General features: G+C 26.0%; 1 protein-coding gene across 4 annotated transcripts in view; it reads right to left on the minus strand.

Moving 5' to 3' along the window:
• Window positions 1-12,970, minus strand: part of LOC136976304 (transmembrane and coiled-coil domain-containing protein 4-like) — a 32,155-nt gene that overhangs the window by 15,670 nt on the left and 3,515 nt on the right. For all 4 annotated transcript variants that reach the window (XM_067271550.1, XM_067271546.1, XM_067271549.1 and 1 more), the window contains 5 exons: window positions 12,276-12,396; window positions 12,129-12,186; window positions 10,799-10,934; window positions 4,108-4,240; window positions 2,840-2,937 (listed from right to left, as the gene is read on the minus strand). In XM_067271550.1, the coding sequence (XP_067127651.1) occupies window positions 2,840-2,937; window positions 4,108-4,240; window positions 10,799-10,922 (355 nt within the window). In that variant the 5' untranslated portion in view covers window positions 10,923-10,934; window positions 12,129-12,186; window positions 12,276-12,396. The remainder of the gene's footprint in view (window positions 1-2,839; window positions 2,938-4,107; window positions 4,241-10,798; window positions 10,935-12,128; window positions 12,187-12,275; window positions 12,397-12,970) is intronic.

Consider the following 12,970-nt stretch of genomic DNA (forward strand, 5'->3'; position numbering starts at 1 on the left):
TAATTTCATATTTTGATACAACTTGTTATATAATGACTTTATCAGAATTTGAAACTTTTAATAAAAATAAATAATCATGAATCTATTTCTGTAGTTATATGTACATTTCATATTTAACAGAAGCTACTTGATCATTGTTTGACTAAAGCTTTTACATATACATACTTACAATAAATAATAATATTATTGAAAAAACTTTGAGAAATGAAAAAGAGAAAAGAGATGATATTGAAAATGTGGGCAAAGGTAGGTGAAGCAACAACATTGAGGGCTGATGGTCATTATTTTGCTTAAAATAATAAATTACTAACCTCCAGAAGGAGGTGTAATTGTAGTCTGTACATATCTCCTAAATCTGCCATTGGAAATGGAAAAGTTAAGAGAGGATTAATTAAACTGAAAAGACGTGAAGTTTTTAGAAAAGTTTGAGAACAGTTATTATTAATAATAATAATAATGAGTGAAATAGTTTATCAAATTCATGTAATTAATTAATTGAAGAGGAACAAAGAAATTTCAAGAGTAAGGAGTGAAATAGGAATGACGTAGGGGTCTTAAGGGGAAGATTGTCAAGACTTGTAATAAGAATTGCATATGCTCCATTCTTTCTACATCCCCTTTCAGCTGTCATTTTAAAAATGACTGTTGGCTACAAAGCCAACAGACATTCTTAAAATGACAACTGGAAAATAAAAGTTGTGCAAATAAGCAAAGCAAATGTGTGTTAAAAGAGGAATGTATTTAATATCTTTATGTTTAATGGCTATATTAATTTTTGACTAATTTCTAATGTAAACTGATATTGTTTATTGTTTGAGAGTGAGATTTTTGATGGTAGTATAGTTTTTCTTTTTGATACTTATTGTTAGAATAGTGTCCCTGAATTATAGCAATCTAAAAGCCCTTGAAATAATGAAGTATGTGAACAAAAAAATCAGTAATCAATATCTGACTTGATATTGAAATTGATTTTATGTTCAAGTTTTTCTAAATTATCGTTGTATTTTGTAAATTGTTTTCATGCAGAATTAAGAATTTAGAACAAGACAAGACAAGGATTTTAATTAAAAAGTAATATCAATTTGTTTGTTAAAGAAAAAGACCAACTTCATGCACTAAGATGAAATTATTTCAAATAAAATACAATATAGTGAAATGCTTTGTGTGGTCTTAATTTTATTTTCTAGTACAAATTTTTTATTGTATGACAAAGTTTATAAGTTATAAACAATGCTTAGAAACTAGTTTTATCTAAACATTTTCTTCAATAAAATGTAATTTTATTTTAGAACTATTCAATTCAACATTTTTCAGATATTTTTTTCAATTAATAGGGCATTAAGAACATTGAAAATTACAGATTATTCATCATTTGATAAAAGTAATTCATTTAACAATTTTTAACATAAAAAATTATTTTATGAAAATTTTAGAAGTTATCTCATTTTAATATATTTTCAAAATTTAATATTAGTTTTTTAGGGAACTTTTACAAGGGGTAGTAATCATATGTTTCTAAAGCATTACCTATGTTAACAATTTGAATTAATTAATTAAATTTAGTTCAAATATAATGGTCCATGTATAGATATTCATAAAATCAAAATATGTAATAACTGGCCAAAGTAACTTGAAACACTGTATACAAATATGATGACCAATGATAAATATTACTAAACATAAAGAATAATTATGAATTTCACGTTTAACAATAAAATATTTATGGATCATAAAAGTTTGCAATAGACTTTATAAAAAAGAAAAACATACTGTTAAATAAGTTTAAGAGATTTTGAAGGCCATTAGCTTCATATTCAAAACCTAATAATATTAAAACAATAGTGTGTGCTTATTATACTCACTTTGAGACTCACTTATATTGATAACAAGCAATTGATAACATTAAGTAAGATTACAATTTGTGAAAATTCCGACTTTATTGATTTTGACATTAAAAGGACACACAAAAAAAATCAACAGATGAAAACTAGATATCCAAAAACAATTATTGATCTTAAATATTTTCTTCTAAATACGATTTGAGGAAAAGTAAATTGAATTTGATATTAAACAAGTCTGCAGACAATCCAATAAAAGTGTCTTCTATTTTATCTTTCATACTAGAGAAACTAATAATACAACCAGTTTCAATCTTTTATTATAGACAACCAAATGGCTGAAAAAGTTAGGATGCCAGCAAATTGCTCTGGGGAACCTGTAACTATATTTCACCATAAGTAACCTCAGAAATTTTTCAAGAGCAATATACCCAGATAGGTCAAGCAGGACTGTTCAGAGCTTGTATGGGGTCCAGTGTAAAGTGAGACCCCTTTTGTCTCTTAGCAAGCCCCTTCAATGTTTTCATTTTAATAAATGATATATCTAAAATGTTTCTTTATTAATAAACAGCAATCTTAAAAATTTTATTTTCTGTTAGTAAAAATAACATTAATTGTATAGGAGTAAGAATCAAGGAAGTTTTTTCCAGGTCCACAGAAAAATTCCTATCCTCCTTTCAATACTCCTGATATCATGCTCCATTGCTTACCACCCACAACTGTCCTCATTACATGTTTAGCTGGAGAGATAATGGCTACAGAAAAAAGCCTTATTAGAGCCCTACAAGCAAAAAGACCCAAAAGTAGAAAAAAAGTTTTTTTATTGTAAGTAAACCTGTCATTATTATTTACTGTGTTCTTGGATGTCTAATTTTTATGAATTTTTTTGTAAATATTTTTAAGGAAACTTAAAACAAAACTAAAAATCAATCCAAATATTTTATTTCTAACATTTAAAGAAATCTTATTGAGAAATTTTTTTTAATAATGAAATATCTTACCCATTAATGCACCACCACCAAGAGTTGCCACACCAATCATTAAATAACGCTTTATTTTCTTATTTCTATTTCGTATTTTACTTTCATGATGTTCTTCTCTAAATAAATTAAATTAAAATATTAGTACATATAGAAAACATATAATATTAGAAATTCTCTCATCAAGCATGATGGAATACTTTTTATCAGAAAGTAGAGATTGGAGAATTGAGAAAAGTAGATATTTCAAGAAATTCGAGAAGAGTTGCTAATATTTCTAGAAATTAAATAGTTTATACTCGAGCTTGATGTTGTGATGTTATTTCTGCAGCCCTTGAAAAGCCATTCTTATTTGATATTGCTCAAGTTGAACTTCACGACCTTCAGAGGTCTCTATTGTTCTTATTCTTTAAATCTAGAATTTACCTGACTAATTTTACTCTTAAGCTTTTTTTTTAAGCCCCTAGACATTTTTTTTTCAACAAAATAGCAAGCCTTTTAATTCCACATTAATAAAACAAAGATGAATTATATGTACAGTATGTTAATTAGATGAGCAATAACACTTTCTAAATAACGGGCTTGTTAGATCGTTACTTCCGATTGGATGATAGAACATCATGTCGTCTCTGTGAAAAGATTTTTTTTTCATTTGTTATAAAAGTGATACAATATGGCTATCTTTTTTAAAGTTTAAATTTTAAATTTAATGAAGCAAGTTTAAAATACGCCATTTGCCAAAATGTTTAAAAATGCAACTTAAAGGAAATTTCCTTTAAGTTGCATTTTTGAAGTATGAACGTCAAGTGGTCACTGACATCACTGCAATGTATGTGCAATCACCAATCCCAAATTGATAAAATGTTTATTCTATAGCTAATATTTCTGTGAAATAAGTAGCCTGTACTTGCACTGTTTGTGTCAGAATATAAAATGAATATAACCAAAGTTTCATCTGGATTGGACAAAAATTGCACGAGTTATAAGAATTCACACACACACACACACAGAGACAATGCCTTTTATATTAGTAATTTTAAACACCATTGCAATTTATATTCATTTGTACCAAATTTAAGAAAATTGCAAATAAATCTTAGAGCCAAACAAAATTACAAAATCAGAACAATATTTCAAAAAAATAAATAAATAAAAAATAATAATAATAATAATAATCATTTTCATGCTGTTACATTTAAACAAAAAGAGCAAATTAAAGCTAAAAAAATTAAATTTTTATGATATTAGTTATTACTTAAATATATGAAAATTATATAAGAAATCTTTACTCTGTCTGTCCTTGAACATCATCAGATATCATCTCAACAACAGATTCTTCATAAATTTCAACTAATGGCTGCTCCACTCTCATCAACCAAGCCATGTGATGGATCAAGACTCGCATTCTTGCATCATATTCTCCTAAAATGAAAAATGTATACATTATACTGCAATAATGTGGCAAATAAAGAAATAACTAAAATATATATATAATAACCAAATCCAGTTTAATCTTTTCTTTCATAATATTCTAAATTATTTAATTTCATTCTAAAATTAATTTAATTATAATATTAATATAAATTATAGTCTAACTGTCTATCCTTAAACCAAATTACTAAGTTTCACTAAAAGTTTAACTGAATTATAGCCTAAAAAGTTCAGCATTTAGACATGTAAAAAGCTAAAAGTAATTATAAATTATTTTACATATTAAATAGCAAAAATTAGTTTAAAAATTAATACAATTTATTAACTCATTACTTGGTATAAATTGTATAAAAATTTCTAAAGCAAAATAACAAATACAGTGGAACTTCACTTAACAAGCATGTTGAATAACGAGTAATTCACATAATGAGCAAAACAAATTGTAAAAAATTGACTGAGAGAGAGATTAATCAGCAACGTTTTGCATAACAAGTGACTGGGAGAAGGAAAGTCCCAGATTGTGAACATGCTCCATCAGTCTCCATTCACTTGTTCCACTAGCATCTTAGTGTCGCTTGTGATCACACATATTACATATAAACATCAACAACCATAGCCCATTATATAATAAACATGCCAAATGATATGCCAAATTCTTATGCCATATAAAGGCTATAATTAAATATTAGAAATTAAATAATTTGACTAGAGATAGGCAGTTATGCTGCCATCTTGTATTAAATTTAATGACCAATTCCAGATTAAATTTTCGAAATGTCTAAATTAAAAATTAATTATTTATAATTATTAAATTTAATACGAGATGGAAGTACAGTAGAGCGTCGATAACTGGAACCAATTGGGGACTGGGGTCGTTCCAAGTAGTGATTTTTTCCAATTTCCGATTATGTACGAAAAAATATATTAACCTGTCCGATGTTCAAATTTTTCTTTGTTGCATATCGCTTCCTGTTGAATTTTTCTCCATTGCGTGTCGCTTTGTGTTGAATTTTCATCGATTTTAAGCCTAATGAAAATTTTTATAATAATAATCGAGGCTATCGTATCGTTAAAAATTATTTCTTTATTTTGTACAAACAAAATAAATATATTGAAGAATATAAAAAACATGAAAATTATACTTTAGAAGTAATTTAGTATCAAAAACGTTCGATTCAGCACGACACAGTCCGACTGAAAATCGTTCCAGTTTCCGGCCATTTCAATTACCGACGTTCCAATTTTCGACGCTCTACTGTATAACTGCCTACCACTAGTCAAATTAATTCATTTCTAATATTTAATTATAGTCTTTACATGGCCTAAGAATTTGGCATATCGTTTGGCGTGTTTATCAGACATATATCTGTGATTATTTTTGTTTTCTGCAAATCAAATTAGCATTCCAGATTGGTTCCACATTGGTTCATTCTGTGATAGAAGAAAAGATGATGATGATTCATGCTCCTTTATGATGTATATTGTATAATTTTCTTCAAATAAACATTATATATAAAATATTTGAGTATTTTTTTCAGCATGAAATGCATTATTGTATTATGCATTAATTTATATGGGAAAAATTGTTTTGCTTAACGAGTGTTTCGCATTACGAGTAAGATTCTGGAACGAATTATGCTCATTAAGCAAGATTCCACTGTATAAAATTAAATTTAATAATACAAAATGTATCAATAAAACATTAAAAAAATATTTTAAATTTAAAAATAGTATTAAAAATGTAAAATATGAGATAATAAAAAAATTGGAAGCATCATTATATTTTCTTAATTATAAAATAATTTTCTAACATACCTATTCTTATTCCTTGGTAGCAATATAAAATATAATTTTTAAAATTAATTTAATAAAATTTATTCTTTAATAAATGACTTTATGAGAAGAAAAAAAATACACTATATATGGAATACTATTAATTTATGGAGTAGCATGTCCATATTAATTACATTTGATATATTTTAAAACACATAAGAAATTTTTTTGTATACTAATATTTATGAGACTTTCAATAATTTTGATAAAGTTGTAATCAGTTAACATGAGACAGATCCAAGTATAAAACACTTAAAAATAGTAACCTTCATAGTCTCTAAATATAGTATAATATTCTTTCTTTAAATCAGGTGAAATTTAAAGAACTACTTAAAGACTGACCAATAAATTCAAATTACTTATTATCTATTTTAAAAAATTTTTATTTAAACATATTTGTTTGCATATATATTCTTATAATTTCTTTTGAAAGATTATTCAATTTTATACAAAGTACAAACCTAGCCTGATCTTTTCTCATAGGATATCAGAAACATGCACATTTACATAAAAACAATATATGACCAGTATTTTTACAGATTTTAAGAATTGTAATTTTTTGCAAACTGTTATTATGTACATATTCAGTGAGGAAATAATGTCTTCTAATAGTCTACAGAGAAAAGTCAGGAGAAGTTTGTGCTGCATTGGTTAGGGAGGAAGGGGTTGCAAAATATTGGGAGAGGTTTGTGTAAAATGGTTGTCTATTATGTAACTTTGTTATGTCAGTTTGTTACTTTATAAGAAGTTTTAAACTTAAGTTATATGATCAGCATTTTTATATATATTTGCATTGTTTTTTTTATATAAGTAAATAAATTATTAGTTTTCATTACCATAATAATTTTTTGAAAGCAATGAAAACTGTTTTATCTTTTTTAATTTCATTATGATTCACTAAGCAAGTTTTGATTTTATGTTTCTTTGTCAGCAGATATATAATAGTGATAAGAAAGAAACTAAATGTCAGCAACAACAGAACAGAATAGTATCTACATTTGCATAATTTTTATCTTTGTCTGTATCTCTAAATTTAACTGTTTAGAAAGGTTAAATTCCATCAATTTGCTTATCTGGTTTGTACAATTATCAAATCTGTAATACCAGATGATTGTAATTAAAGTACCTATAATCAATGCCATCTAGAGAAATATTCAGTAGTTTAAATGTAACCAAATTTGGTATGGTAACATTTTAGGATATGCAGAAGAGATTTTCTTAAAAAACAATTTGTATCAAACTCACCACATGATAAGTTCATTTGCAACTCTATAGAAAGATAAGTTGTTCGAGATTCCTTTCCCTCTTAGAACAAACTTTGAATATTTTGAAAAAGAGATGCTGTCTAGAAAGTTTTCACAACTAAAGTAAAAAGAAAGAGATGTACACCACAAAGATAAGAAAGTGATGACAGAGTGATAAAACAGGAGTCATTAAGTAATTTTTTACAATTTAAATATGTTCTACCTACAACAATACTTCAGACTGGAGTGTATGTATACAGTAATAAAGCACCTTGTAGAACAAACAAACTCCAGTAAACAATCATAAAAAAAATGACTAATATTTTTGATCCTGTCCATCAATCTTCTTCAGGTCAAAGGTTTTGAATCAGAATGATATTTGAATATTGTTGTGAACAATGCATTTCAAGTATCATAGCATTTTTGAATCTGTTCCATTTTTCAAATGCATTTATATCCTAAGCATGGCAGAGATTAATTTAAAACTGCAACCCAATGCAATTATGACAAACATTAAAGCATAATTATTCAGAGAGTATTTCATAAAAAATATTTTTGAAAATAATTTAAGACATTTAGTGCATGCTATCAATTATTATTGTTTTTATTTTTATGCTATCAATGTCTCACACCAAATTTAAAACTAGGACATTGTGCGACATTGTTGTATCGTGATAGAATTGAGGTGGAGCCAGACAGAAAGAAGTGATCTTTGGACTTATTAGACACAGAAGAGGCAATCCTTGTACTTGCTGGCCTTGGAAGACATGATCCTTGCACTTGCCAACATGGAGAGGCGATCCAAAAACAAAGCAATTGCCATCAATTGCTTTGTTCTTGGGTTTTATTCATTTTTTGCACCCATTTTCCATTAGGCACTCACAATGATGTTTTTATTTTTCACCCCAAAGCCTAAATTCTGTTAGGCATGTTCAGTTGCATCAGAGAGTGCAGACATTGTCACTTTAACTCCTCTAATCAAAAATGAAGTCATGGACTCCTATTTTTTATATTTAAATGGTCCTTAATATATGTTGGATTCCTCATTGCAATTAATGGAAAATGGCAAAGCAAATTCTATAAGCTCATAGAAAGAGTTCTAGCTACCATAGAACATTGCACAACAATGTCATACAATTCATGCAGTGCTATGACTTTATATCTGAAAAATGAAGTCATGGATCACCATTTTTTATTACATTTTTGAATTCCTCAGCCTTCCTGGAAAATGGCAAAGTTTAATCAAAATCAAACAGATTTTGAGAACAAACACAATTCTGTAAGCCACACAGAAGACATTTCTCTGTGGCTTTTGAATGCTTTATAATTGAAGCAGAGCTAATGCTCTGCCTCAATTATAAACGCATTCAAAAATGCAATGACATTCAAAATGCATCATTTACAACCTTTGACCTAAAGAAGATTCATGGAAAGGATCAAAAAAATCATTAGTCTTTCTTTATGTGATTGTTTACTGAAGTTTTTTCTTTTTGGTTGTAAAAGGTGTTTTACTAATGTAAGATTTAAATACTTTAACTCTCACTCAAGTACTTTTGGTTAAGTTGATTTAACCTTTATCAGGATCAAATGAAATGGAAAAGAACAGAACATTAAATTTAAAATCTGATATTCTTGTTCTGACAATTTTGATATTATTTTTTCTTAGCATCTTCTGCTTGTCTAAAATGTCACTATACTAAATTTAGTTGCATTTGGACTGCTAAATATCTCTCTGAATAATGTTGAATAGAGGTACTTTAATTACAATTACTTGGTACTTTAAATTGTTATCAACTTGTTTTATAGTTCTGAAGAATTACCGACATTGGCAAGATGGTTGAAGCGGTTAAAGTGAATATCTGCTCTTTAGAGGCCTCTCAATTCAAATACAGATTCTTATAAATTTTCCATGGATGGTTGGGCAAATGTGTACCTAGATGAATTTATAACAGGCTTATTAATAAGTCCTCTTATTGACTGCAGAAATAAAAAAAATAATAACTATTATACATAAAAATTACAGATTAATAACTGATATTAGTTATTTCAAATTCATATTCATAATTTTATGTACAGTCAATGCTTATATTCATATTTTATTTATTGTAAAAGTGTTTTGGTTATGTAATTCATATAAAACTCAAAATAGGTTATTAGGATAAATGGTAATTTCTAAAATTACATCTATTGCATTTTAAACTTTTTAATGATCAAAAAATGTAATACACATTTAACATAAACTTAAGTTTAATCAATTTTGTAAATTTGAATTACATTCTAAATTTTAAAGTCATAGAACAAATATTCAAAAATAAGACACAACTGTACAGTACATAGTGATGAACCTAACCCTGAAGTCAGGCTGTGAATCTGTCTGTAAACATTTGTCTTACTATGAAATATATTTGCTGTAAGAATAAATAATGACCAAGACACCCTTAACTAATAGAAAAAATATTATATAAATTAACTAACTGATAAAATATTTTAATAAAAAATTTAAAATTATCTCAAAAAGCTTTAAATTTACATTTAAACAAATTCTCTCTGCAATCTGAAATAAGATAAACTTTTACATACTTTTAATATTAAATACTTAATACAGTAGAGCATCGATTATCCAACCCCTGATCAACCGTCACATCGGTTAACCAACCGCGTTCCAGTCAGCAAATTCAAATGTCTGCTAGTGATGCGGCGCTACAATACTTGGCTATGTCTTGGCTACTTTATTTTTGTTAAATTTTTGCGTGTTTAAGCTGGCAACACTGACTTGACCATGAAAGGGAGGCCAGTATTTAAATGAGGCTTAATGTTATTTAATGACGCTATCAACAAAATAAAGAAATGTATTTACAAAATAAATACATTTCTTTATTTTACACAAAATAAATAGCGACGATTATTATTTTAAAAAAAATTTTGTTAGGCTTAACATCAATGAAAATTCGACGCGAAGTAGGTTAATAGCTATATACCAATATACTAATTACATGGGATATACTAATAATGTATTTTTTCATACTTTTCGGTTATCCGTTTTTTTCAGTTATCTGACCAACCCCAGTCCCCAATTGAGTCGGATAATCAATGCTCTACTGTACATACATAATATTTTTAATATCAGGATATTGATTCTCATATTAATATATTTTCTTCAAAAGAATTAATTAAAATATATTTCAAAATAAGAATGTTTGAATTTGAATTTCATACTTTAACAATTTCTATATTCTAATACATTCATGTTTGAAATTATGAAATAAATATCCCAAAAATATTTTAAAATCTTATTCATCTTGGTTTTTTAGAAATGTAATTTGATTTATTTTATTCTGGTTGATTTTACCTTAGTCAATTTTAAATATTTAATATTATTTTACTCAAATACTAAACTTTTATAAAAATTTAATTAAAAGCTTAAAATTTAAAATAAATCAATCTATGTAAGATTCAATTTATTTATTTTTACCTTCTTCTACAGCAAATAATATTGAATCTTCTACGATTTGAAGACAATTTCCATGAAGTTCATCTCTTAATACCTGTATTAAAGGATCAACATCACCACTTTCACCTGACATGAATGCATGCATGCCTGACCACACCTATCAAATGTTTAAAAATGCATGAAATTTTCATTTTAAATAAGTTTTCTAGATTTTAAAATAGATTCAAATTAATTAGCTGCTAAGTCCACTGTTAATTAATATTTTTCTCATTAACGTTATTACAAAAGTTCTAAAATATATATAATAATAAAAATTAGGATTATTATTAATCATACAACCATATAAATATTAAGTTTTTTTTTTTTTTACTATAACTATAATTTTCTTAAATTAGAATTTCAAGAAACTTATTCATAAACATTAAAAATATTTTAATGGCTTTGGATATATTTTATAATGAAAGTACAATAAAACAAAGTATTTCTGTATAATGCATTGGGGATGAAGAGAACATCTTTGGAACTGTTTTAGAATTAAAAATAATACCTTCTATAAAATTAATTAATGTTGTATTTATTTATTGTTTAGAATATAACATAGGGTTGAATGATGACAAGTATTCAATACTATATCACTGTAAATCAGATGATTTTTCAAATTCAAATAAAGACAATCCCAAACTTTCAGGCATAATGCATTCCTAATTTTCACAAATGATTTTGATGTGAAACCAAAACCAGTGAAAAGATTATTATTATTTGTCTGTCAACTGAAAATGTACAAAAGTCCAAATTTGGTGTTTAAAAACGATCTAGGGGTATCAAATACTACATATAAAAGATAGTTGTTTAAAAGTTAAATGCCTGAAAGTTGAAAATTATATCCTGGTCTATGTATTTTTATATAAAAAAAAAAACATTAACTTCTGTAAAATTGCTACAATTGCTATATATTTTAGAATTTTTGTTTTTTGTTAAACTGACTACTAATTCTTACTATACAGAAAAAATTGTAAGACTTTATAGCAAAATAAACCTTGTTTCAAATTTTATAACTTTATCTAGTTATTAATCAGAAATACAATAAAGGAAAAAAATTTATTATTCAACAAAGGAAATTTCCAAACATTTTAATATCTTCTTTTTATGCTAATAAAGATATAAAAGAATATATTTTTCTCATCTATAACAAAAAGCTCAATACAGTCTGTAATAAAAGTTTTTGAGATTGAAAAATTAAGAAATTTATGAAAAATCTTTAGATTTTAAGTTAGGAGCTTAAGTACATAACAATTTACAATATCTTATAATAATTTAAATTTATAATTTTTGAGGTACAAAAATAACTAACCTGGGAAGGTAAATTTAATCGGCGAATTAGTTGTCTTAGGCATCTTTCTCGAAACGTTCTAGAAAATAAACAATAATTTAATAATTTCAATAGCTGAACATATGTAAAGGTGCATCTTTAATATGAAATACTTGAAATTTTTCAAACCTGTCCCATTCATCCGAAAATAAATTATGGAGAGATATTGCACAGAGGGCACAGTATGAATAAAGACCTGCATCACTAAGTACTATTGTAATTGGTTTAAAGAAAGTTTGAAGAGATGATTCTATTAAAATAAATAAATTTTATAAATACAGTTAAAATAATTTTGTATATAAATGCATTTTATGTTTGTACACAAAATTCATATAATACAAGTACAAATTTTATATCGTTAATAAAATTTTAATTACTAAAAAAGAGTGCCTAAAAAAACTAAAAATGTTAATTAAACTTTTATGTATTTCATATATTTTTAGTTAATAAACTTTTTATTATAATTTTATTTATTATATCATCTAATAACAAACAAACAAATTAGTAAATTCATCAAATAAATATAATAATCAACATTTTTATTCAAAAAATTTATGACTTTTTATTAATATTATTTTTGCAGAATTTGTGTATAGGAAAAAACAACTGAATAAAAATCTTAAATAAAATTTATAAAGTAATGAATTTATAAGATTCTTAAAAAATTACTCTCTAACTTAAAATGTGAGATATAAATTTTAAATTAAAGCCAATTATTAAATACCTCTAGGCCAAATTACTTTAGTAATTAATTATTAATAGTAGCAGCAATATAGCTGATCTAATCCAGCTATCATTTGGCTTTAATATAACTAATGGGCTTA

This window comes from Centruroides vittatus, unplaced genomic scaffold (assembly GCF_030686945.1).
Source record: "Centruroides vittatus isolate TY-2023 unplaced genomic scaffold, ASM3068694v2 contig_4, whole genome shotgun sequence".
Taxonomy (NCBI): Eukaryota; Metazoa; Arthropoda; class Arachnida; order Scorpiones; family Buthidae; genus Centruroides; species Centruroides vittatus.